At 40.1% G+C, this 25,556-nt stretch overlaps 1 protein-coding gene across 4 annotated transcripts in view; it reads left to right on the top strand.

The window, feature by feature from the left end:
- Positions 1–21,555, top strand: part of MTMR6 (myotubularin related protein 6) — a 31,150-nt gene extending 9,595 nt beyond the window's left edge. For all 4 annotated transcript variants that reach the window (XM_043530934.1, XM_037891307.2, XM_043530940.1 and 1 more), the window contains 12 exons: positions 995–1,157; positions 3,535–3,692; positions 4,405–4,533; positions 5,662–5,796; positions 7,836–7,968; positions 9,517–9,626; positions 11,797–11,922; positions 13,568–13,617; positions 15,276–15,476; positions 16,497–16,631; positions 16,718–16,844; positions 18,457–21,555. In XM_043530934.1, the coding sequence (XP_043386869.1) occupies positions 3,639–3,692; positions 4,405–4,533; positions 5,662–5,796; positions 7,836–7,968; positions 9,517–9,626; positions 11,797–11,922; positions 13,568–13,617; positions 15,276–15,476; positions 16,497–16,631; positions 16,718–16,844; positions 18,457–18,717 (1,461 nt within the window). In that variant the 5' untranslated portion in view covers positions 995–1,157; positions 3,535–3,638 and the 3' untranslated portion in view covers positions 18,718–21,555. The remainder of the gene's footprint in view (positions 1–994; positions 1,158–3,534; positions 3,693–4,404; positions 4,534–5,661; positions 5,797–7,835; positions 7,969–9,516; positions 9,627–11,796; positions 11,923–13,567; positions 13,618–15,275; positions 15,477–16,496; positions 16,632–16,717; positions 16,845–18,456) is intronic.
- Positions 21,556–25,556: the final 4,001 nt, after the last annotated feature.

The raw sequence follows: 25,556 nt of genomic DNA, 5'->3' as shown, positions 1-25,556 counted from the left end.
AACATAAACTACAGTTATAGGCATAAATGTAAGGTAACCTTCACATTCTTCAGTAGAAAGTCCATCTTCTGCATATTAAGTAGTGGTCCAACTCCTTAAAACTAAAGTTTGAGGAAATCCCTTCCTGCAAAAGATTCCATGTTTTCCTCCTGGCCTGGGGTGAAATGCTATATTTTTTTCACAAAAACGGGTTTCAAGAAAAATTCTGTTTCTGGAGAACCAAAACTTTTTAGCCTTCACAGCTGCTGGCCTGGAATAATCTGGCAGAAAATGAAACTGACAGCAGGCCTGAGAGGCTCTTGTCAAAGAGCAGGGTGCTCAGCCTTCCTGTCTCTCCCTCACTACCATCAGCTCTGGTGTTGGAGAGGCCGAAAGCTAGGGTGTTCAACCTGAGCAGCCCTCCTGTAAAATTGTGTCAATTTCACAGCCTACAGAAGGAAAGCAAAATTGACAAAAGCCTTCTAGACAGGGAGCTGAGGAACCCCCATTTTGATTTTCATGACAGAAAATTGATTTTTTGTGTGTGTGTGTGTGTGGCAAAAATGAAATTTTCCTATGGAAAAATGTTTGATGCTTTGAACTTAAGAGCACTCCCAGACATGGAAAGCAACCAACTGCATATCTTCCCAACACCTAAATGGATACAGCTTTTCAGCCAACGGAGCTTTATAGAAAGTCCCTGCCTTTTTGAAGATTTAAATTTGCATTATGTGTGAAGAAAGAGATTCACTTGAAGTTTGTGACATACTGGTAATCCTTTGAAGTTTAGGGGAAGAGATGGAGCATAATTTCAAATAAATGGTTAGGATAGGTTGACCACAATGCCAGTGTCAGGGATTTCTTTAACAAATTAAACCTATTGTATTAGGATTTTTGACTAGCTTGTTCAGTTATGTTTTACAATTACTTTGTCTCTTTTCAAGAGTATATTTTAAAGTGCTATTGATTAACATCTTACAGTAAGACTTGAATTATGAATTCTTGTGTGCCATAGATACTACATCATCATATCGCTGCAGTGGAGAAACTTGCCTTGACTACTTCAGGCTGCCCTCTTGTGATCCAGTGCAAGAACTTCAGGGTAGTTCACTTTATTGTTCCCAGAGAAAGGGATTGTCATGACATTTACAACTCGTTGCTGCAACTGTCAAAACCAGGTATGACTTTCAAGTGCACAAGACCTTGCAGTGTATGTTTGTGCCACCATTCTGCAAAACAACTCTGGGCTTTGTGCTATTTCTGTTATTAAATGTGAGGCTTCTATAAAGTCTCTGAAATTGAGCAGCATAAACACAGAAAGCCATTGATCTGTTGTGCATAGTTTTGGTAACTGTTATTCTGTAGTTTTGAGTGTGCTGACATACGGGTATGGGAGAAGGTGAGATCTTAAGTGATTGTGAAACTGCATTTATAAAAGTCACTGCTGGTTGTCACATCCCTCGGGGTATAACCTAGACTGTGGTACCACTGAGTCCCCTTAAACTTTTCAGCCTGGGCTGTCTCTCATAATGTTATGCCAGTGATAAGCAGCAAACCCGTCCAGGTGCTGTGATCGCTCGGCTATCAACTTGTGGAGAGAGACACCCAGCTGAGTTGCATGAATGCTCTCTAAGCCATTCATGGATTATACAGAGGGAGATTCCAACCAATTCCTCCAGCCCCCAAGCCTTGTACCCTAGAAATGTCTTCAGCAGTGTAAAACAGTACAGACTTTGGGGTGGGGCTGGGGATGAGGGATTTGGGGTGCAGGAGGGTGCTCTGGGCTGGGATCGAGGGGTTCAGAGGGCAGGAAGGGGGATCAGTGCTGGAGTGGCTCAGGGGTGCAGGCTCTGGGCGGTGTTTACCTCAAGCAGCTCCCGGAAGCAGCGGCATGTCCCCCCTCCAGTTCCTGCGTGGCCAGACGGCTCTGCATACCGCCCTGTCCGCAGGTGCCAGCCCTGCAGCTCCCATTGGCCACAGTTCCTGCCAATGGGACCTGCACGCAGAACCCCTTGGCTGCCCCTAAACATAGGAGCCGGAGGGCTGACATGCCGCTGCTTCCAGGAACCACAGCATGCGTGTGCATACTGGTCCCCAACCCCGCTCCTTCACTACATAGTGAAGCTTTATGAAACTAGTAAAAAACGCTTTGAAAATGAATACTGTGGTGTTCTCAAAATTTCAGCAGTGATCCTTGTAGGTTTATAACTGATTTTTGTCATCTTCATATCTGATCTCTCCAAAAAACTTCTTCTGTATTTTGTTGTTTACAACAGTTCTAAATATTAAATCTAATATATAAACTGTGTATCAGATCAATCGTTAGGAAAATTTTGTCTTGTTCCACTAGAAAATGTAAGATTTTTTTTTTTTTTGGCTTCTAAAGATTGCCACAATTTTGGACCTGCATTCATTTCTGCCTCATCTTTTAAAATTCTTCCCATTCTTTGAGCTCCTACTAAGCTTTCTACTGACTACCCTTTATCTCCAGGGGTCTCAAACTCCCGGCCCGCGGGCAATCTGCGGCCCACAAACCTCCCTAATGTGGCCTGCGGGGCTCCAGCAGTTTTGTGGCCCGTGGCCCTTGGCCCCACCTGCCACCCCCGGGCACTCCCCCCCCATCCCCCCAGGCTATTTACATGGCCCGGGGCTCCGGCAACGCAGTGGAGCTGAGCGGTGTCTGCCTGCTCACTTCACATGTCTGCTGGCCCTTCCCTGTGGCCCAGGGCGGGGCTGTGCCTCCGCATGCTGCCCTTGCCCCAGTGCCCCTGTGACCAATGGGAAGCTGCAGGGGTGGTGCCTGGGGTAGCAGCAGCACACGGAGGCCCCCCCAGCCCACCCTACCTTAGAGCCCCAGGTAATCGCCACACCCTCCAACCCTCTCCTGAGTCTGCACCCTCCACCCCCTCCCCACATACCCCCTCCTTCCCCGAAACTCCCTCCCAGAGCCTGCACCCCTACCCCAGACCTCCTCCCCGCCCCAGAGCCTTAGGCAGGTGGGGGGCGGAGTTTTGGGGGATGGGTTCTGGGTGGCATTAGTGACATTATTGGCCCGCTGGAAGGATTTGAGGACTGGCACTGGCCCTAAGGTAAATTGAGTTTGAGACCCCTGCTTTACCTCTTATCCGCTCCTAACTTTGTGCTACTCTTAATGTTGCCCCTTAAACCTTGAAGATGTCCCAGTTGATTTATGGCTAGGAACCTCCCTATTCTTCAGAAAATACTGAAACCTGCGTTCCACCAAACTTACCTTGCTGATGTCCATTCATCGTTCTTTGTCAGTTAACTTGTGTGACTTCAGACTGTAAACTCTTTGGGGCGGAAGTTACATACCAAGTAAAATATTTCAAAAGCACCAAAGTGGCTTAGTCTAAGTGACTTAGGCATTTTTGAAAAGTTTACCCACCATGAATGTTTATAAAATATCTTGCCCTGTTACAGAACTACAAAGATAATCATCAGATGATGAATTCAACTATTCCTGCCCTTTTTCTGACAATAATGACACTGGGATCTGATTCCATGCATAATATCTTATTTTCTTGTTTCCTTTAGCAAGCTACGATGAACTGTATGCCTTCTCTTACAATCCAAAACAAAATGAGTCTAAGCGGCTGCAAGGCTGGCAGCTCATTGACCTTGCAGAAGAATACAAGCGGATGGGAGTGCCAAACTCTAACTGGCAGTTGTCCGATGCTAATCGTGATTATGAGGTAAAGGATACTAGAGAATCTGTTGCTGTGGAGGAAACATGTTTATTTTTATGCCTATTTGATTTCATAACCTCAGATTCCAGGCCAACACGCTATCTGCAGTGCCTTGCAAACCACATACCCTTTGAGTCATGAGTTTGCTGCATAAAGTGAAAGGATGCGGAAGATGGGAGAGCCTACTCTCTCCCTCCCCGTTCGGTTTTTTGACGTTGGGATAGTCTTTGGATAGCATGGTTTCTTTCTCATTTTCCCTCAATGACAGTCCTATTTTGAGGGTAAGCAATGGAAATCCTGTTGTTCAGTGAGGGAGAAGCCTACCCTTGCATAAGTGAAGTCGGGGATAGGTGCAAGGGGTGTGATCTTTCTATACTACTACTGTGGAATTATTCTCTGTGGTCTCATTTTGATAGACTGTACACTGATGTCTCAGTCCCCTTCCACAGTGTATGATTTTGATTTCATTGTTTCATACCTTTTAATCCATGTATCACTTCTGGTGTGTGTACATTAGGAAAGATTATGGGCATATTTCTGTATGACAGGTGCAAGTGTTTTTACCTCTGTGTTATCTAGCCCTGCTATAACCACCTTCTTATCCACAAAGCTGTCATGATTCATGCAAGGACAGCAGTCCACTGTTAGAAATCTTGCACCAGATTTGATGTAGTCTGTAAATGAAACACTTACATTATACATTTATTTTGTCCTGCAGATTTGTGAATCCTATCCCAGAGAACTTTATGTTCCCAGAACTGCAAGCAAGCCCGTAATCGTTGGTAGCTCCAAATTTAGAAGCAAAGGAAGATTCCCAGTGTTATCATATTATCACAGAGATAAAGAGGTACAGTCTAATTTCCTTTCAGCACAAGTAGGCTAAAACTATTTCTCAGCAGATGCCATTGGTCCAGGAAAGATAGGGAGGTAAGTATAATAACCCAGGTTAATAGAACAATCCTAGTTCCTTAATCTCTGACACTGCTGATGGCTAATGAGATGCTTAGGTCATCCTTAGCCAACTGTAAAATTCTTCACTAGTCATTTGAATCTCTTAAAAGTTCCAAAAATAGGGCCTTTAAGATTAGCTGATGATCAGATCCTCTGTGTTTTTTATACTTTTTGGAATGTCAAGAATAAAATCTTTTTGTTCCAAAATGCTGTGAACCATGGAAATATTTTGTTAAAGAGGGAGGAAGGGCAGGAAGAGAGAAAATCAAGTCCTGTGGAACTCCATAGAGGAGCGTTGTTTGTATGGAGCAGCAGCAGTCAATCTCAATCCTGATATATATCCGAGGGAATAGCAGTTATGTCAACTGCTCCCGTGAGTTCAGCAGTTTCTGAAGGGCCAGTATTGTAAAGCTACACATAGGCAACTGCCGGTTGTATCCACAGAGTGGATGTATTTGTGGGTGTTACCTGTCAGGGAATGTGTGATACACCCCTCAAAGAACACTGCTGTCAAAGAGAGAACTACAGTTTTTATATTGGCCAGGCTGGAGATTGAGCGATGTGTAGAAGAGAACAAAATGATTGTGGATTCATCTTGTATTTAGGGAGAGAATAATTCAATAGAAAACATCCTGAGAGTGTACACACATGAGACAGGCATTTATTTTAAGAAAAATGGATATGTGTGTTAAACTTAATTTTTTTTAGGAAGTAAACAGATGTCTAAGATCTTTGGGCTTATTTCCAAAATTTGGTAAACCTTTACACTATCAAAGTGCCATGTGATCTTCGAAGTCCATGAACAGCAGTCAGGGACTTAAATTTAAGGTCTACTATAAAAGTGTACTTTGATGTAAAAAGTTAGAGCATCTTTGCTTCAGTTCTTAGCTTATCTTTCACTTCATAGTCTGCCAAATAAAAGAATTTACTCTGTTTCAGCTCTATAGAATACACATCTAAAGCATTCTTTTAGAGGTGTTACTTAATATACTGTTGCTATCCGATTCTTTGTTTTCTGTACTAGGCTGCCATTTGCAGATGCAGTCAACCTCTCTCAGGTTTCAGTGCCAGGTGTCTGGAGGATGAAAATATGCTGCATGCAATCAGTATAGCCAACCCCGCTCGTCACTACATGTATGTCATGGACACTCGACCTAAGGTATGTACCTTTGTCAGGGTTGCAGCTTAGGGTTCATCTTAAATACCTTTTACTTGATCATTTTATACATACGGAAGTGCCGTTGGGGGCACTATGTGGCTCAGGTGTTGGGCGTATGCTGTATCATGCTATTTAATCTCTACAGCATCGGTTCTCAATCAGGGTTCTGAGGCCCCTAGAGGATCTGCAAGCAGGTTTTAGGGGGTCCGCCAAAATAAACCAGAGGGTAGGGCCGGCATTAGAATTACTGGGGCCCAGGGCAGAAAGCCCAAGCCCTGCTATGCGGGGCTGAAGCCAAAGCCTGAGCATTTTAGCTTTGCGGGGCCCCCTGTGGCGTGCCCGGGCAATTGCCCTGCTTGCTACCCCCTAATGCCGACAGTGGCTTTTAATCTACGGGATATGCAGAAAAACAGTTGTGGCACAGGTGGGCCATTGAGTTTTTATAGCATATTGGGAGGGCCTCAGAAAGAGAGAGGTTGAGAACCCCTGCTCTAGATCATTGATTCAGAATTGTCCCAGTTGATGACCAAAAGTATTACTGTTTCATATGATGATCATGATCTATGTGAGATGAGTTTGGTAACTCTTCTTATTCAGGCAGCTAACCAAAACAAAACACACATTTCACTTAGGAACTTGGGTGAAGATTTTTAAAAATGGGTGCCTACAGTGCAAGACTCCATATTCAAGCAATAAATGTTGTTGTTTTAAAAGGTGCTGAGCACTCATAGCTCCCATTGAAGTCAGTGAGAGCTGTTGGGTGTTCAGCACTTGTGAAAATTAGGCCACTTATTTAGCTGCCTAAACATAGATTTAGGAGTCAAATTTGGGCACCCATTTTTTTAGACCCTGAGTTTTAAAACTTCTTTTAACTATCTAACTGGGATGAAATGTGTAACATTGATCTGAATTTTATAATAACATTGGATGTGGAGCTGGAGGGCTGTTTTTAAAAACCCAAACAAACCAAGCGCACACCGGTAGAATTATAGTGAGTATGCCTCAATGGAGCATGGAGAAATTAAGAGACAGAAATTGTAAAACCTAGAGGGAGCATCTGCAGGACAGTTTTCAAGCCCTAGAGTTTGTTTAGATACCACATTTCAGTAAGCAATTTCACATTACTACATCTTTACTTCTTTGGTCACTAATCAGATTAAGGGGTGGGCATATCAAGTGGTGATTATTTCCTAAACTCTGCTTATAAGCAAACTCCACCCATATCTGTTATCAAAATGAGACGTTGCTTAAAGTAGACTGTAGATCTCCTCTCTTTTTTACGTGTTTTGGTTAACAATAAAATAGTTAATCATATCTGATCAGCTCTTAAAGTTCAGCATTAGGACTACACTGAGGAGAGTGGTGCAGCTGATACTTATTGGAGCCATTGTTGCAGACTTTGGCAGATACATTTGTTGGTTCCACTCGGAAGTTCTTATTTTTAAATTTATTTGATCATAAGGACTAGAAGATTCAACTTTAATTGTAAAACATTAGATTCTGGAGCACAAGAGGGGAGCCTCCAAAAAAAGTGCTCACTTGTTGAGTGAAATGGAGCCAGCCCAGTTGGAGTTGTTTTTGTACCTCATAATTTTGTAGATATCATATTACACTGATCTTTTTTCCCCTTCAAATTACACACCTCAGGTATCCTAACACTTCATAGTACTAACTTTTTTTCTTTTAGGCTAATTACGATGTGGCATCTTTCAAATAAGCAATTATGATTTGGGGAAAGGAGAATTAGGATATAGTATTCAGATTTGTCAGCTCTCAACATGATCTGATTGTTTTTACTTTTCATAGTCTTCTATGTATCATATCCCCCCTACATGTTGTGTCATCCTCCTGTCAGAGTAATCCTTTCAGATTAGTCTGCCACAAATCTGATATCCAGAAGGATGTTTGGTATATGTGTGCTAGTTTTGTTTTTTAACCGAGTGTCCTGCTGAAGATGCTTGGTTACTTAATCTATATTTTGATTGTACAATTTAGTTTTTAACTCCTGGTTTTAAATATTTGCGTTTTCTTCCACTAAGCTTAATGCAATGGCAAACAGAGCAGCAGGTAAAGGCTATGAAAATGAAGACAACTATGCTAACATTAGATTCCAGTTTGTTGGAATTGAAAACATTCACGTAATGAGATCCAGCCTGCAGAAACTTTTAGAAGGTATGTTTTTTGTTCTGTTGGGTAACAGAGTATGATTAAAAATAGGATAAGTGACCATCTCACATCATTGGTCTATTAATGTTAGTCTATGCAAAACACCAAGGAACTTCCAAACTTTGTTACCGACAGCAGTGAATGTAATGTCTGTTATGGACTTCTGAGGGGTAGGTGCTAGTTTTAATCACAATTCCTTGGCAATGAGTTCTTATGAATTCTCAGTCATTTGTCTTAAACTATTTTCCTTAACGTGTAATGTGTCTTGGGTGGAAGTGGGAAAATTCTGTTAGCATGTCAGATGGTTTACGGGAGAAAACCATTGGGGTTTATAACATGCATGTATTACCCCTGATTTTTCAATAGGACATAAATGTTGCAATTCTTGACTGTACTCACAAATAAAATACTCTGACATCTGAGTGCTATAAAATGTACCTACACTTACTTTCACACTCCGAAATCGGAGACCAGTTCTAAAAGGATTGATTTTGCACTAACTGTGCTACATCTTCACTCGCTCTCTGCTAAAAATTCTCTTAACTCACATGGTCATGTGATCTTGTGGTAGCCACGTGGGTAACTGTTTCATCTTTTTTGATGGCCAGACCTCTCAATCAGCTAGTATCAACAGTGCAAAACTATTTTGATTTACATGACCTGGTTCAAGCCAGATTGGTTGGTTGGCAGTCAGAGTTATGTGTGTGATTCAAAGTGAATTACAGGCAAAAAGTTATTACTGTCTTATGATTACTTGATGTCCTAAGTCCTGTTTCTTGTGGACTGACAATTGTCCACATCACAAAAAAAACAATAGTCCTTCACGTTCAATAGCAATGAAGCACCCATTTGATACTCTCGGAAGATAGGAGAGAAATCAGAATGATTTGAGGGTGAACTACCCTCTCCTATTAATGATTTCCCCTTAATTTCCCTCCCCCACTGCCACCAGTATCACATCTGAGGTACATTAGTGAGGCAATATGGAGGAGCTTATAGTAAGGAAGCGGCAGTGCATCTGTTCTGCAGATACACAAAGGGCTTCACTGTCCAAGGTCGTCAGTTCGTTGCACTATACAAGCACTACATTTACTTTATCATTTAAATAAAGTGATTTACTGGAGTAATCATTGTCTGGTTATGTGATTTATTCCCTGGATAAATATTTTTGATAGGCTGTTGGGATTGTGGCATGTTTATCTTGTGCTGTCCTTCCTCTCTTAGGTTAGGTAGCTCTTCCTACTGGGAGCCACTAATCCTATTTCCTTGAATGTTGTCATTACATTTTGACCACACTGGTGACTTAGTATCTCTTCACTTCTGTAACTCATGATCAGATATCTGCAAGATCTATTTTAGATGAAAAATTGTATTTATTACTCTCGTTTGCATTTCTGAAACATTCGGAATCTTAGACTTTTACCAAAAGAGGAGAATAATTCAAATAGATTTTTAAACTCTGGGGATTATCAGCCTGTAATTATTTTATTTTTTGCCACCTAGAGAGCTACAGCTCCATAGAAAGTTTTAATGGCTTTTTTCTTTCTATTTCAGTTAGTGGTACAAAAGCTTTGTCTGTCAACAGTTTCTTGTCTGGTTTGGAGAACTCTGGCTGGCTGCGTCATATCAAAGCTGTATTGGATGCTGCTATCATCTTAGCCAAAGTAATTCATATGCTCCTTCTTTCTCTGGGGGAGGGATGGTGATTGAAAAGTATGGTTCTGCCTGTCACCATTCTATCAGGTATAAACTGGGGATGGCTGCTGCTGCTGCTATAGTCTCAGTGGTTGATATTTTGCTTCACTATTAATCTTAATTATGTTAGAAATAACTGCACACCAAGTACATCATTGTGCAAACAGAACATGTTTCTGTACATTTCGAGAGAACAGATGTGCCTCCGAATACTTTAGGTTTCTCTGAAGGCTGCCCATCTACCAGTGTGAAGAAAGGATGTTAGGTTACCCAAGTTTTATGCTAGGTAGCCGTAGTTTAGAGATCACCTGACCTGCAAATATATGAATATGGGGATGCAGGAAGCTAAATGTTCTTAGTGTTCCACGTAGTAGGGGTGAGCAGGGGACCAGTCCCACAACTCTAACTTTACTTCTTTCTTTCCTTTTAGTTCAAGTCTTTTCAGAGTCAAATCAGCCAGTTCCTATTCAGAGTCCCCCCCAACATACTCTGATACACAGCTATCAAAGAACTGCACTGGCGCTGACCTATAGGGATAGGGTAAGCAACTTTTTTTATTACATGGTGTGGTTTGCAGCTTTAAACCAGCTACTTTTGTTATCTCTTGAGATATAAAATCTCTGCAAATCCACATCATATAATAATTAAAACCCTGACTCATTTATAGGCTGCTACAAGTGATGTTCTGTGATACCTTTGTCACAGAACAACATGTTAGTGTGACACTGGAATAGATAGCTGATTGATTGTGACTTTGGGGGACGTGAATTAGTGGGCAGGGAAAGGGTAGGTTGAAGTGGTTGTATGCTCAGTGCCCTTGTTCATTAGAACAAATCTATATGTACGCCACTCTCTTTAACATCTAAATATTTGCAGGTCACTTTTTAAGAGGGGTATCAACCTCTAAGTAGGGATGTCAGTGTGCTGGGGCTCTTAATGTACCTGGTGCTTTTCTGAGGTGTTTACGCCTTGCAGTCTTTGTCACCTTGAGGCATTCTTTACTGTATGCTGTTTTATCTATTATCTGCTAAATCTAACATGCACGACTTCATCTATGGATGAATTCATGAAGTGTGTACTTTTTTGGCATGTTAGAAACATATATTTATGCTGTGGGATGCTGCTGATAGAGCTCTGTGGAAAGACGTGTCTCAGTGCATGTGAATCTGGCACAATCACACATATATGAGGCTCATAAAAAGTAGAAAATACTTTTTTTGTATTTTGTGAAGCACTAATTCTTGTCTCAGAACTTTCTACTAGCTGAAATAGTACTTGAGGCTTGGGGCTATTTAGAGGTTAGAATGCTGGCACATCTCTTAAACGTGACCTGCAAATGATTAGACGAATGAGGCATAAATTCCTATTTGACTGAGGGCTAGATTACACTAGAAGTACTACAGTGGTGCAGCTGTAGGGCCTTTGGTGAAGACACTCTATGCCAATGGGAGAGAGCTCTCCCGCTGGCATAATAAAACCACCTCCGCGAGACGTGGTAGTTATGGCACCAGGAGAAGGTTTCCCATTGACATAACACTGTCCACACTGGCAGTTATGTGGGTGTAACTTACATCACTCAGGGGGGTGGCTTATTCATACCTCTGAGCAACATAACTTGTAGTGTAGACAAGTCCTGAGTCCAAGCTACTTGCTCCACATGCCTCCGTATTCTTGAGGGGTGGAGTAGACAGAGGATTTAAAAAAAAAAAAAAAAAAAAGCTGAGCAGTCCTTATTTGCTTTCGATTTCTGGGATGTGTAGTCAGGCTTTTTCCTAGCAGTCCGTTGAAACTGTAGATGCTTCTGGGTACTTTAACTTCTTGGAAGCGGTGGAAGGTGGAAAATAAAATGAGAAATCACGTTAATAGTTCTTGCCCCTTCAATGGGCAAGCAGGAAACTGGATCTTGTGATCTTTATGGGGAGCATTATAGCATTGCATAGGGGAGATCCCAGCTTTAACTGAATGCAGCATATTTTCACAAATACAATAATTTCTGTGTGTATTGCCAGATGAGCTTCAAGTGCTGCCGTTAAAAATGGGCTGTGATGTAGGTTTGGAATAAAATAAGGTTTTGAATTTACCTAGAAACTTACCTCTTTTTGGAACACGCATTGCTAGGCTTTGTTTTCCACTTTACAGGCAATAGCAGTTGAAAATGCAACTGTGCTAGTTCATTGCTCTGATGGGTGGGACAGGACTTCCCAAGTTTGTTCCCTTGGATCTCTCTTGTTGGATTCATATTACAGAACCATCAAAGGCTTCATGGTAAGCATCTACTCATACAACTAGATGGTTCTTTTTATTCTCACACCCTAAATCTAAGAATCCTAAGCGTGCAGCGTAACAGCATAAACCAATGCCTTTTGTAACAAAACAAAAATGATGCACAGAAATCTTCATTCTTTTTCCATATAGTTTAATGTATTTCTAAAAAAGAGATGTATACCCTTAATCAAAACAGTCCATGAACAGCAAAGTGTGTATTTAGAGTAATTATGTATGGAACCTAATTTATAAACAGCAGTACTATAGAGTTCCTTAGACACCTGCAGGTAAGATAAATATCCCAGGATTGAGGTTATAGTCACCAGGATTCTAAAGCATTGCCTATGAAATGTTACAATTCTAAAGTGCTTAAACTATAGTAGTAATTTGCTAATCCATGCACCCTAAATCTCATGCTTTATAATCTGAACCAAAAATTATTGGGATCTCTCAGCAAAGATTTTGTGGCAGATACTAGTGTGATGACTCGGAACACTGTTCAGTTCTGGTCACTCTTTCCTAAAAAAGATGAAATAGAAAAGATTTAGAAAGAGAGTGACCCATGATTAGGTGCATGGAGAGACTACAGTATGAATGAGAAGATATGGACATCCTAGTTTAGAGAGGAGATGAAGAATAAGAGGAGATAAAGTAGGGATATTCAAAAAGAGTAGGAAAATCAGTAGGAAAAGCACTTCTACTTACGTGTTCTCAATACAGGAGATACAGTGAATTTTAAAAGGCAACTTTTAAAATTAGTAGAACACGAGTGAGTAACGTGGCACTCACAGCCACAAATATCACTGAGGCCAAGAGTTTAGTCAGATTCAAAAAAAGGATTAGCTATTTGTATGGCTAATGAGAACATCCGTAGTCAGTAAGGATGAAAAGGTGGGGGATATATAACTACTGATAAATGCTTGGGGCCAGGAAGGAACTTCTGCTATGGGCATATTATTTTATAAAGCACAATTATAGGATTTAGCGATTTCCTCTCTCTTCTCCCCCCCCCTCACCCCCGCCCCCCCCCCCTTGAAGTACTTGGTATTGGCCACTCTCAGGCAGGATGCCAATCTGATCTGATCGGGCAGTCCCTACATTCCTAACGTTACCAAGATTTTATTATTACAAAATGTACTAAATTATATTTTACTATGATACTGTTATGTATTATAAATTAAACTACCGTTGACAAAGTACATATGGTAATGCATGCATCTTGCATTTTTGTTCACCTACTCGCTAATTTGCAAACATCAGCTATTAACCATCTGTCTCCCAGTCACTTATGTGAATTAATGGGGCTCTATTTTACTCTAAAAAGTGGAGTTGGTTTAACATAGCCACTATAATGATTATCAGGCAGACAGTTGAGTCGACTAACAATGAAACTTTTTAAAAAAATGGAAACCAAGTTTTCAGAGTTGTTACAAATGTATTCATTCAGCTGTCCTTTGAGAGGGTCCTTGAAGGTATTGAAGACTATGCCAAGAAACCAAAAGAAATGCAAAGTGGTGTAAAGTGCAGTAACACACAGTGAATAAATTCAAATAAAAACAAAACCTATAGATAGTTGATCTGTCAGTATAAATGCACAGATCTAGAAGTTCATAATTTCTTTACATCTGATGCCTCTCTCTTCTAGGTTTTGATAGAGAAGGACTGGATCTCTTTTGGACACAAATTTTCTGACAGGTAAACAACATTTTTCAACTAAAGTAGAATTTTACAGATTTGCCAGTTCGTGCAATGGTCACGTCAGTTGTCAACTGAGTTGTGCATATGCGATTAAACAGGGCTCAATATTCTGCATCACTGTTTCATTGATACACATATATTTTTTTAATGGAACCTCTAATACTTAAATTCTGCTGCAGCGTTGCTAGGATTCTGTGCCTCCGAGTAAGCCAGCTCTGCAACAAGCTGTGTGTTTTGTTACCTGGTGCTTACTCAAATGCCCATGGGATAATTTGTTTCCATATCACAAATATAAACTTCAGGGCTACTAAGAATTGGATGACAATAGAGAAAACAGATAAAAGTTAGCAACTGAGGCTCTTATAGGTGTCCATCGCTGTGGTGTCTGATCCTCACTTTTGTTGCCCTAGAACTGTCAATCCTGTAGTCATTGGGCATCTAACTCATTGAGTTTGACAGCTTGGAGCTGCATATGTGTGTTTAGAGACTGCAGCACTGATTCATAACTTTTCTTCAGCCATTCAGAATATATGAAACTAAGTTGTGCTGTAGGCTAAGGAAGCTGAGTTTGTTGCAATGTATTTTTTTTCTTGAAAAATATATTAATGAATTTGAAAATACCACTTAAATAATTGCTGTTAATTGTCAGATGTTCCGTTGATAAGCTCCATATACATTTAATAATTTATTATCAGATCTGTAAATTCCCAATTCTTTTTGGTCTTTTTTTATTCTTGGTCTTTTGGAGCAAAGTCCTGCCAGCAATGATAGTTCACCTAGGAAACCTCTGGTATGGCTACACTGCATATGGGAGTGAGCCTGTCCACTGACTTGTGCTAGCACACTAAATATAGCTGCATAGATGTGTGACATTGTGGCTTGGGCTGAAGCTCATGCTCTGAAGCCCCCCCACCTACCCCTAGGCTTCAGAGCCCAAGCCACAATGTCAAAGCACTATCTACATAGCTATTTTTAGCATACTAGCACGAGCCCCACTTGCAGAAGTCGCTGGACCTGGACTGGGATGCTCGCTCCTAGATGCAGTGCAGACATACCCTATCTGCTCTGACAAAGACAGTGGGGAGACTACCAATTATTTCAAGTTGGTAGATTCTGAATGTGTAGCACTGAGGCCTATCACAATACCAGATGTTACAGAGCTACTTAACTAGCCTTCTGTTGTATATTATTCACTACAAATATAATTGTCTGTCTATTATGTGATGCTGAAAACTCAGGATGAAGAGGAAGGATTATCTCAACATGGATTTAGAAGCCAAATTTGACACCATTTTTCCTCTAAAACCAGGCCAGTTTCTCTTGAGCTGCATAAGCTGAGCCCATTAATTAAATTAAAAATTGAAAACAAAATTGTCTCTTTTGTGGCTCTGCTATTCTAGCCAGATAGGTCCATAAAACATGGTGTTTTGTCCTGGAGTGCCCTTCCACATCATGACTTATCTGGGATAGAGTTGCCCTACAGTTCGTAAACATGTACCTTATTGAAATGAATGTATTTCCTGACTGTCCAGTCAAAATAAATGCAGAAGATTTTGTCAGTGGGTGTTTTTTTTGTTTGTTTGTTTTTAAAAAGCTTGTTCACATTTAAAAACAATTTCTGGATTTCTCTGACGTCTTTGTGGAACTTTTTGTAGATGTGGTCAATTGGATGGTGACCCCAAGGAAATCTCTCCCGTGTTCACTCAGTTTTTAGAAGGTGTGTGGCATCTCACAGAGCAGTTTCCACAAGCCTTTGAATACAATGAAGCTTTTCTCCTTCAGATCCATGAACACGTCCATTCATGCCAATTTGGAAACTTCCTTGGAAACTGCCAAAAAGAGCGAGAAGAACTAAAGTAAGCTGACTTATTGCAAATGTTCTTCATTTACTTCAGTAAACTAAGAACTTGTATAAATCTTCAGCTGGGACTCTCAATAAAAGCAACTAGACATGATCTATAATGGGGGGAAAAGTAGCTGAACTGCATTGGAAAGCACCAATGATTCTCACACGTCTGAGACCTCTTTCGAATTTTGAAAGGAAAAACGCATGTACTCATATTTCATAAAGGGAAAAATGAAAGTATTTTCAGACTTCCCACCCCCAGTATTTTTTTCCAAAATGATTTAAGTTAATGAGGGGTAAAAACTTAAGTCAGAGCCCATTCTCCTTCTACTTCAGAATTATTCCTCCCTGAACATTTATTACTATTTTGTCCAGTGATCTGAAGTGCCCAAGTCTTTTTTCCCCCCTTTCAGAGTCATTTCTTGCAACTATGCAAAGCATTGTTTCCTAAAGCACTATTTAACTCTAAACCCAATAATAAAATTAGTATTTTTGTTTATTCCTGGGATATGGCTAAAACTGAGGTATAGGTGTCATTGAGCTCAAGATGTATGACACAGGGACTGGAGAGAGGTCCAAGGAGCCTTATATTAAGTCTTCTTTAAAAAGTGGGGAAGATTACACCCTGTAATGATATATCTTGTTACTATAAGTCTCATAGAGAATGTGGTGGTGGCTACAATAATCAGTCTCAGATTTATTACTTATATTGTATACAATAAGTTAAATGTTCTTGAAGTAGTTGGTGACGTGAGAACTGTTTCAGAATTTCCATTATCCCAAGAATATTTGGTGCTTGGCCACCCGGGTGAAAGGGAGTTTTATAAATTCACAAGATGGATGGATAGAAGAACTGGATAGTCTGTCTCATTCTAAATTCATGACTGCATTTCTGGCAATTGTGGAGGTGAAAAGCAACAGTCTAGTTGGGATTTATTGTTTTGACTGAAGTGAACTGTAAGACTGAGAGTTAGTATTACTACTTTTCACCCACAGTTAGTGTCTTGACCTTATTTCTGCTTACCTTAAGACTGAAAGAGAAAACTTATTCCTTATGGCCATTCCTTCTGGATGAACAAAAGAAGTATCTTAATCCTCTATACAATCGAGATTTTTCTCAGAAACTTGTCCTCTTGGAGCCTAACACAGTGTCCTTCAATTTTAAGTAAGTTTCATTAGGTACATTATATTTGCTTCACTTCTATTGTTAGACCGGCTTGTTAAAACAGTTTTGTGTTTTGGTACACACAGGTTTTGGAGAAATATGTACCATCAGTTTGACCGAAGTATGCACCCTAGGCAATCTGTATTTAATCTCATCATGACCATGAGTGAACAAAATAAACAACTGGAGAAAGACTTTAAAGAACTGGAAGCTGTGAGTATTGTAAATAAGAAATAAACTTACTCTGAGCTCTAACCTGAAGGACAAATTCATTTTCATAATCCTACAACAATGAAACTGATAGCCGCCTTATATGACACAGCACTTATTATGTGTAGCTTTTTTAAAGTAAAGTTTAGTTTGCATTGGTTTTGGTGTGTGTGTGTGTGGGGGGGGGGGGCGGGCATTGGGTAGTCATACAAGATTATATAGGCTCCAAACATTTTGCTCTTAAACTGAAATGATTCTGTCCTCCTGTTGTACTGTGTATTGTCCTTTGGTAGCAGGAAAAGCCTCACATCAGAAGAGCAGTTCATTTAATGCTGGTTAAATTCTCTCCCTGATAGATATGTACTGTATGGCTAATCGCACATCCTTACAATTGTGCATCCTTTCTCTATAATCTCAACCAAGGAGAACAGAAATCTTTTAGTTACCTAAGCCATTGTTAATATGACACAGGTGCTTTTCCTCCCTCCTCTCTCCTCCATTCTCTCCTGATCTTCCAATTGGGTAATCTAACTCATGCTCAACCCCTGCCTTTTGTTGGTCCTTTTCTTCTTTAGTTCCACCATATCCACCATTACAGTAACCTGAAGATCGGGGAGTTGGGGTGCGGGGAAAGATGTCTCTTCAAAATACGGCCAGGATTTGTAAGGACTAGAATAGATCCAATTGGAGATGGGTCAGCCTACCACAGGCCACAACATGCCCTTAGCGTGACCATCACAAGGTCGCTGTTTGTGCAGCCCTTTAAATTGTTATCTGGCAAGTCTATTGTAGCTAAGTATTGTCACTTATTCTAGTACAAACTTGTGAAGCAGGGTTTAGGGTTGATTAAGTATATTTTACTAAACTTTTTCATAGTCATCAATTAAGATGCTGAAAACTTGAAATTAAAATGTCATTAACCATCCAAAGTTCTCAAATGAACAAATCAGTGTTGCTATTTGTAGCAAAAATCTTGGAATGCCAAATTGAAGTTTCTGTCCTCCTATGTGTGATACTTTGGGAAGCAAAGTTTTTTAACATAAGGATTCTGTTAGGCTAATCCTGTCATAATGTCACAGATCCAGATTAAGTAATCTGAAACCTCCTTTTTAAAGCCCGTAAATTAATGTTTTAGAATATCAAGATTTTAGATTATCTCAAATATTTTCTCTCCTAACATCTTGATTTTTTTTTTTTAATAATTATCTACAGTTGCATGGAAATTCACAACTGAATCTTGACCCATTTTAATTTATTATACTCTGCTTTGAAAGGGAATGTTTTGGCTTCCTTATGTGGTCAGATTCTTGGGTTGAATGTTGAGGAATGGTTGGTTTGTTTTAGTTTTTGTTATACATTAGGTACTTAACAGGATTTTTACACAATCGGTGTCTCTAGCTACTTTGAAAACTCCACTTTGCGTAGCTGGGAGTTGGTGTACTGTTACATGATATGATACGATGTTGCTCAAAAGGCCAAACCAGCCAGTCAGGACGTGGCTTTGGACAAGTGTGTTGAAAGTCGTCTAAGTAGCTTGGCTTCTAATTTTTATTTTTATCCCAGGAAATGCTGGGTACTAGGAACAATAATTTTAATAGATCCTGTTATATTTCAGAAAATGAAACAAAGAAACCGGCAACCAGAAGAACTCCTCACTAAGGAACCATTGCAGTCTGTCTATCCTGTTTCACCAGCACTTAGAAATTCTCCGTGCTTTAAGAAGGAGACGCCTCTGTTACCTATGAATGACTCCATTCGAACTATAGAGGGCAGCAACACAGCAGACAATCGCTACAGTGAATACATGGAGGAGTTGTCAAAAGCTGAGCCTGCTGTTGTCAGCTTGGAGTATGGAGTGGCAAGGATGACCTGTTAGTGAAACATTGAACAGTGCTTCTTTTTTTCTAGACTGACTGAAATACAAGACAGATTATTGTGAGGATGGTCTGTTGCTGCATGACCAAAATCTGATTTGTATAATAGTGAGCTTTGTAGAATAGAACAGCATGCTAATTGTTAAGGAAAGTGTTTGCTGTTCTCTTGAGAAATAATTGAATTTAGCTGTATTTAAGGAAAAAACGTTGGGGCATTCAATGATCCTTAGTGACTTAACCAATTAAGGAGTGGTCTGTTTTGGATTTAACAAGTCACAGTTTGCTCTAGAGTGAGTAAAACAGTGACATTACGTAAGATGTGTGCATGGCAGCCAAACACAAATGATCTTTCAGAACTAATTGTAGCTGGGCAGGAAAAACTTGACAAACATTCTATTTTAGAAACAAGTTATGTGTGTGTATATATAGTATACATTTAAATCTGTATACTCCTATTTAATTTTGTCTCTCACTGCTAACTTTTGGTGTTTTAAGTGCCATGAAAAAGTACAGTATATTTCAAACTATAAATAGCTGGCCTTAAATTTGTCAAATCAATTGCCTTCTTGTCCTTGACTATTGCTGCCTGTAACATGACTCTGTTTTTATTTGTATTTGCTTGAATTGTTCTTGCTCCTTAAAATGGGATCAGATTTAGGAAATGTAAAAAAGCCTAAATGGTTATGCTATCAGCAAATGAAGCTATAAGAATGTTAAATCTTATGCTGAATATTATTATATTTCCTATTCCTTTATTGTTTAAAATATAATAGGCCAACTTTTGTCAACCTAGAGGATTATTGTATTGACAGCATAATTGTAACTGATTCATGTGTACAGTTTTTAAAATGTTGAATTGTGGCAAGATTTGTAACTTGGGCACCAGTGCAAATTGAGAGGTTTTATTAAACTAGCACATTGCTAATAGCTGAACAATGGTCATGTTCTCTTCAGACTGTTTAGCTATTAGACCTGCCATGGAGTTTGCAACTGCATAAGATTCTCTGGGTTACAGTGGCAGAAGGGAAAGTTCTAGGAGCAGTATTTAGTGATTTGCATAGTTTTCAAACAAAATTGCTGACTTTTAACAGAATTCCAAATATAGACTCATAGGACTGGAAGGGACCTCGAGAGGTCATCTAGTCCCCTTCACTCATGGCAGGACTACGTATTATCATTCTAGACCATCCTCTCACGAGAAATCTAAGTACTTTTGTATTAGTCTTTCATTTCAATAAGTTTCAGTTATTAGTGAGAGTCCCCTTTAATGAGACTAACTTTACAAGACGACACAATCCCTCTTATCCTAAATCTGCAGACAGTCTGTTTTGGATGATTGTGGGGGGAGTGCCAAAACCCTGTGCTGTTGGCCCATGAGTAGGGAGCACAGGAAAAAGAGCCAGGTTTACAAACCAGCTGGCTTTAAAGGGGTCATGGCATTTGGAGCACAGTCCCTTTGAAGCCACTTACTTTGGGAAGCCACTTAACAGCTTCATCTAGAAGAATACAAGCCTTGGGACATAACTGTACTTCAGTTAACAGGGAGGTTTGGTAAGAAGGAACGTACTGTGTTTCTCAGAGGTAAAATAAAATGTGTCCCTAGATTGCCTTTCATGTTAACTTCCACTGAATTAAGAGGCTTTGTCTCAGTCTCTTGTCATTTGCAACGCTTTCTGAATTGTTTCTATTGCCCAGGTCAGGAGGGGAATTAGGTTTGAAAACAGTAGCAGAAGAAATGTGAGTGCCAGCTCTTAAGTAGAGATATAAACATTACAAGCCAAGGTATTAAACTCCCTAGGTGGTATAGTAGGTTAATGCCACTGGCTTTGCACTTCTGGGTTCAAATCCCTTTTGGCTATAAGTGAAAATGAGTTTAGTCTCATCCTAATTCCTAAAGTCTCTTTTATTAAAATTGCCAGCACACCCCACACACCTTGCCACAATTGGCAGTCTCTCTCTGCCCCAAATGAGATCCAGGACTGTAATAACAAGGGCAGTGCAGGTCATGATCAAATTGCATTGGCAAAGCTGTCTAGAAAAATATGACCGTGTCTGCCTGCATCTAGCCAGAGTATAAATCAGCTGCCCATTTCACTCACCACATTACAAAATAGAACTTGGTGTGTAAATGAAGGTTTGTCAGAATCTTTTTATCGCACAAACACCTTCCTTATGTCCATCACTTTTCAGTAAAAGGGAAAAAAAAAATCCTTCTATATAAACAGTAAGACTGCCGATTTTTTCCCATTTCAGACATTGGTTGAGTTTGTTTGCTGCAAACCTGTAAGATGCCAATGTGCAAAGGAAGGCTTTTGTGCCTTACTGGCCAGCCCCATTTGCTATGTCATCTTGGACTTGTAGTTTCCCATTACAGATGATTTCTGGTATTAACCTTGTTTCTTATTACATTTGCAAAATGGAGACTTCGAAAATAGCCAGGGTATGTATATCACTTTGTACTGTTTTTACTATCAGCTTTTATGGTGGCGTGCGACATATGTTGCTTTTCATAGTTATTGCCGAGAGGTAACAGACTCTAAAGTTTGTAGTTTACTAATCTCTTCTGTTTTGCAAAATATTGTGGGATGATATTTTTTACTCAGGATCTTTAAATACATGTGTACTGTTATGGCTGTCATGGAGCAAACCTGTTTCCTTTTGGTGATGCTAAAATCATCCTGTTACCAATTCTTCTTGGCCTTTTGTTGTTGAAGGGGCGCCTTTTGGAACAGAAGGAATAAATATGTCCCACTGTATTTTAGATCTTGGGGTAGGCATCTTAAGTCAACCTTGAAATATAATTAAAAATTACATGCTCAAGCACAAAATCTGCTTGACTATTCTTGTGGTGAAGACTAACCTTTTACTTTCCTGTCCAAAACAAAAATTACTCTCCTCAAATGAGCAGATGAATAGAATTTTATTAGGCTGTTTTGAACAGAGGCTTCTTGCTCAGCCCAGATAGCCCTTTTGAAAACCTGCCAGCTCAGCCTCCAGAGTCACTAGTTGAAGAAGCCCATGGAGGGAGGCAGCTGTCTCTCTTTCTTCTCTCACCATGTAGATTTATGCCAAAACCGCCCAAAGCACATGGGACCTGTGATGAAGTAAGCAGAACATGGCACAGTAAGCTCCAGCATAAACCTTGGCACTACTCCTGTGAGCTAGCCAGTTAGCCTGGTGGGGCCATGCAGTGTCCTTCAGGAAGGTTAGAGAAGGAATTAAGGGAACTGGTGGTATGAAGAGCTGTGCAGAAGTTTTCCAGGAGGAGCAGGGGAAAGGATTTTAATTCTACTATCTTACAGTATTCAAGAGGGTGGGCCTTTCTGTTGCTAGTACAAATGCTGCTCCAACAGGAAATGCTCATATATTTCAGGTTAGAGAGCCCTGGATCTATTCTTTTTTTGGTCTCTGGTCCTGTGGGTTGGTGCATAGATCAATTCAGCATGCACACTTTAACTTGTCCCAGGTACTGTAAGGGTGCTCTGGCAGGTCCTACTTCATCTGTCATGGAGCAACTGCAGCTGGAGTCTGTCAAGGCTGCGTTCCGATTTCAGAAGTTGCTAATAAGGATTTTAGATCTAAGAAGTGGAGTATGATTTTTTTTTTTTTTTTTGCGGGGGAGAGGGGAAGGTGTCATACTTTGGCTGTGTATAGAATAATGATAGATGAACTGAGTGTGACTGAAATGTAATGTCCTTTTTTGTTACTCAAAAATTCCACTTTGAAAAATCTGTGAAGGAAATGCTTTCTGTCATGAGAGGCTGGGTTTAATTTTAAAGTGGCCTTGGGTGGAAGGTGTAGTATGAAAAGAGCTTGGTTTATGGGGGTGGAAGTTAATTATCGTGGCACTGTCTTTTTTATTACCATTTTAAATATCCAACTGTTCTGTTTTGTAGGACAACTGCCAAATCAGCATACTAAGAAATTAAGCAACACTGAGCTGAGCTTGTGCGTTTTCCTCACACGTCCAATTACAAGTGACCTAAATCGAGGGGGGAAACAGCCTGAAGTCTAGCATGTCCATTTACAAAGAAAAATATGCAAAAGCAGACCTTCCACCAAGCTGCCCATCCCTGTGTTTTCCATAGAACAGTCATCCTAATGTAAATGAGTGTTTCAGATGAAAGACTAAAATTAAAGCAGGAGTTAAGCTACTGCTTTAACTGCACAGAATAATGCATGGTAGAAAGAATTGTAAGAAATGGCTATGATGTATCCTTTCTGTAGCAGTTTTCAAAGGCCTTTGTATCTCACACTGACAGTGGTACACACATCTGTAAAGCTCTGAGATAACTCATTACTCTGACACTGGTACATTCTAACAACTGCGTATCCATTATGGACTTAACAAAAGACCCCGCAGCTGTTTTATCAAGAGAGGGAATGAGGCCAGGACACCAAGGCTTATCCACTATTCTCTTATGAAAAGTGCCATAAATAATCTGAAGAAATTCCATGTATTTGTGTGGGGGTTTTTTCTTTTCTTTTTTTTTTTTTTTTTAAGTGAATGCTTGTGGAAAGTGTGGGGCTGGCCCTATCGCATGCCAAAGGCCTCACTCCACAGAACAAGTATAGCATAGGCAGTAGAGCTACCCATGGAAGATAAACCCATGGGGTTTCTATTAAATTATTCAGATTCTTATTTTCAAAGTGGATAGTTGCTCACTCTAATGGTAACTTGTCTAAAGCTTGGTGATGGTCTGAGTTCTTATTCAGGTTGTACTCAGGGCTTTAAGGATCTTCTATGCAGTCCATTCAGACCTACACAAATGGAAGACCATGGACCAAGTGTGGTCTCCTTCATACTTTTATTCCAGCTTTCAGGGCCAGGTTCTGGCATTTTGCAGAATCCCACCGTGACCCATAATATGACTAGTAAAGGAGGGAGGAGAGTGCTGCCCAAAGCATAACTTACTGCAGTCCTTGGTATTTGTGTATCATTCAAGCACAGTGGGCATCCCAGTACTTGGGGGCTTGGCACAAAGTCCCAGAAGCACTGTAGTGATGCACTCTAGCATTCTTAACACCTTGTCTAAACGCACAGTTGCACTGATTCAAACTGTTTGGACACTTTAACATGCTTCAGCCTGGCTTTATCTCTGTAGTTTTCCCTATTCAAATATGATCTACACATAGAGTTCCACCAGTTTAGTTAATCAGTGTATCACCACCACTTCAGGCAAATCCATGACACTTTTGTGTATAGACCAGACCTAAGTAAAGAGGCTTGGCCAGGGCACTTGTTACGCCCCCTAGCTACATAGTGAGGGAGCAGGAAAGTGCTGGGACCTTACTTGAAATGTGAGCAAGGGACGGCACTACTTAAATATCCACCACAACCTGTAGCCCAGGGCTGGAGGAGAATGGGTTAAGACAATACTTCAGAAGTCCAGATTGGACCCTAGAGCATGTCAGGCATCCTTGAGGTTGAGTACTTTTATATTCCAAGTCTATATGGAGCTGTTTTTTTCACCTACTAGTTTCAGGTAGAAATGACTTAAATCTTTGGGTATGTTCCGGTGGTGGCAGCATTCAAAATACAGTGTAGTATTTTCTGAAATCAGTTACACTATCTTGGTCATTTATGCAACATTTATAAACAAAAGGGGTTACAATTTTGATACCTACTATGAAAGCCTTTTCCATTTTGACAAAGGGGCTGCTTACACAATGTATTCTAATCTCTACATAACTTTCCTGCCACATGAATATATTTACTCCAGTTCTGTATCTTCATATTTTTGGGGTTTTTTGCACATAAGCAGACAATGTTGGTAAATGTTTTGTTTTTTCGTGGTAATAGCACTTATGTTCTTCAAGAGGAGCAACCCTGACAAGCTTGTTTGCTTTATCTATCTATCGTCCGATCCTTTTCAACAGCTTGCCTGTAACCTCTTTAACGAACATGTTTCCCTGTAGGAAAACTTGACTTAGTGTCCCTTTTCTAGTTCTCAGGGATCTTACTCTGAACTAGTGAACTTGAAAAACATTGCTTTGCCTTTTCTTTTCAGGGCTTGGAAGGAGCTAGTGCCTCTAGACTTTCTCTTTAATAAAACACACTTTAATGTCAGATGCAGCTGATTAAAGAAAAAACATTCAACAAATACTGCATGTGATTAAGGCAGAGAAAACAATCTTCATTTGTAGGATCCCATGCAAACAGACAGGCTACTTTATTTATTGTGCTATGTATCACATCCTGTAAAAAGTCACTTATACCTCTGTCCTGGAATCATGCTTTGACGTAGACCAGTTCAAAAATTTTAACAAGCAGAATTTTGTAATGAATATTTTACTTGTACGTGCTTTAAAAATCATAAGGTCTAAAATAAAAAAACATGATCTTGCAAATCTGACAGTGGGATTAATGAGTTCATTTACTGTACTTCCAAATCCACACACACAATGGCAGTGAATAGTCTGTGTTGATCAAAATTACTTTATGGAAAAATCTTTCACCAGATGGCAATACAGATCATCAGTACATAAACCATCCTGTAGTCTACCCAATCATTATATTGGTTGGTTCAACAACTTTTAGGTGCAGGAGACCACATCTGTATTACAGGACCTGTCACAGATTGGTAGCATGATCTTGGTCAAGTTAGCTACGGAGAAGCAGTTTAATCTAGTGAGTTGAACATGGGTTCAGAAGATGAGAGCTTCTAGGTGCATACCCAACATTACACCGTGACTCCGTGTGTCACTTGGGCCTGAATTTTCAAAAGTGGCCTTGAACTTTCTCTCTTTCAAATTTTGGGTGCTCAAATTAGACACCAAGAGTTTGCTTTTCAGAGGCCACTTCCGAAAAGTGGGCCTTGCTCCTTAGAATATTGATTTC

The sequence above is a fragment of the Chelonia mydas genome, chromosome 1 (genome assembly GCF_015237465.2).
Source record: "Chelonia mydas isolate rCheMyd1 chromosome 1, rCheMyd1.pri.v2, whole genome shotgun sequence".
Taxonomy (NCBI): domain Eukaryota; kingdom Metazoa; phylum Chordata; order Testudines; family Cheloniidae; genus Chelonia; species Chelonia mydas.
This window is presented reverse-complemented; position numbering and strand designations above follow the sequence as displayed.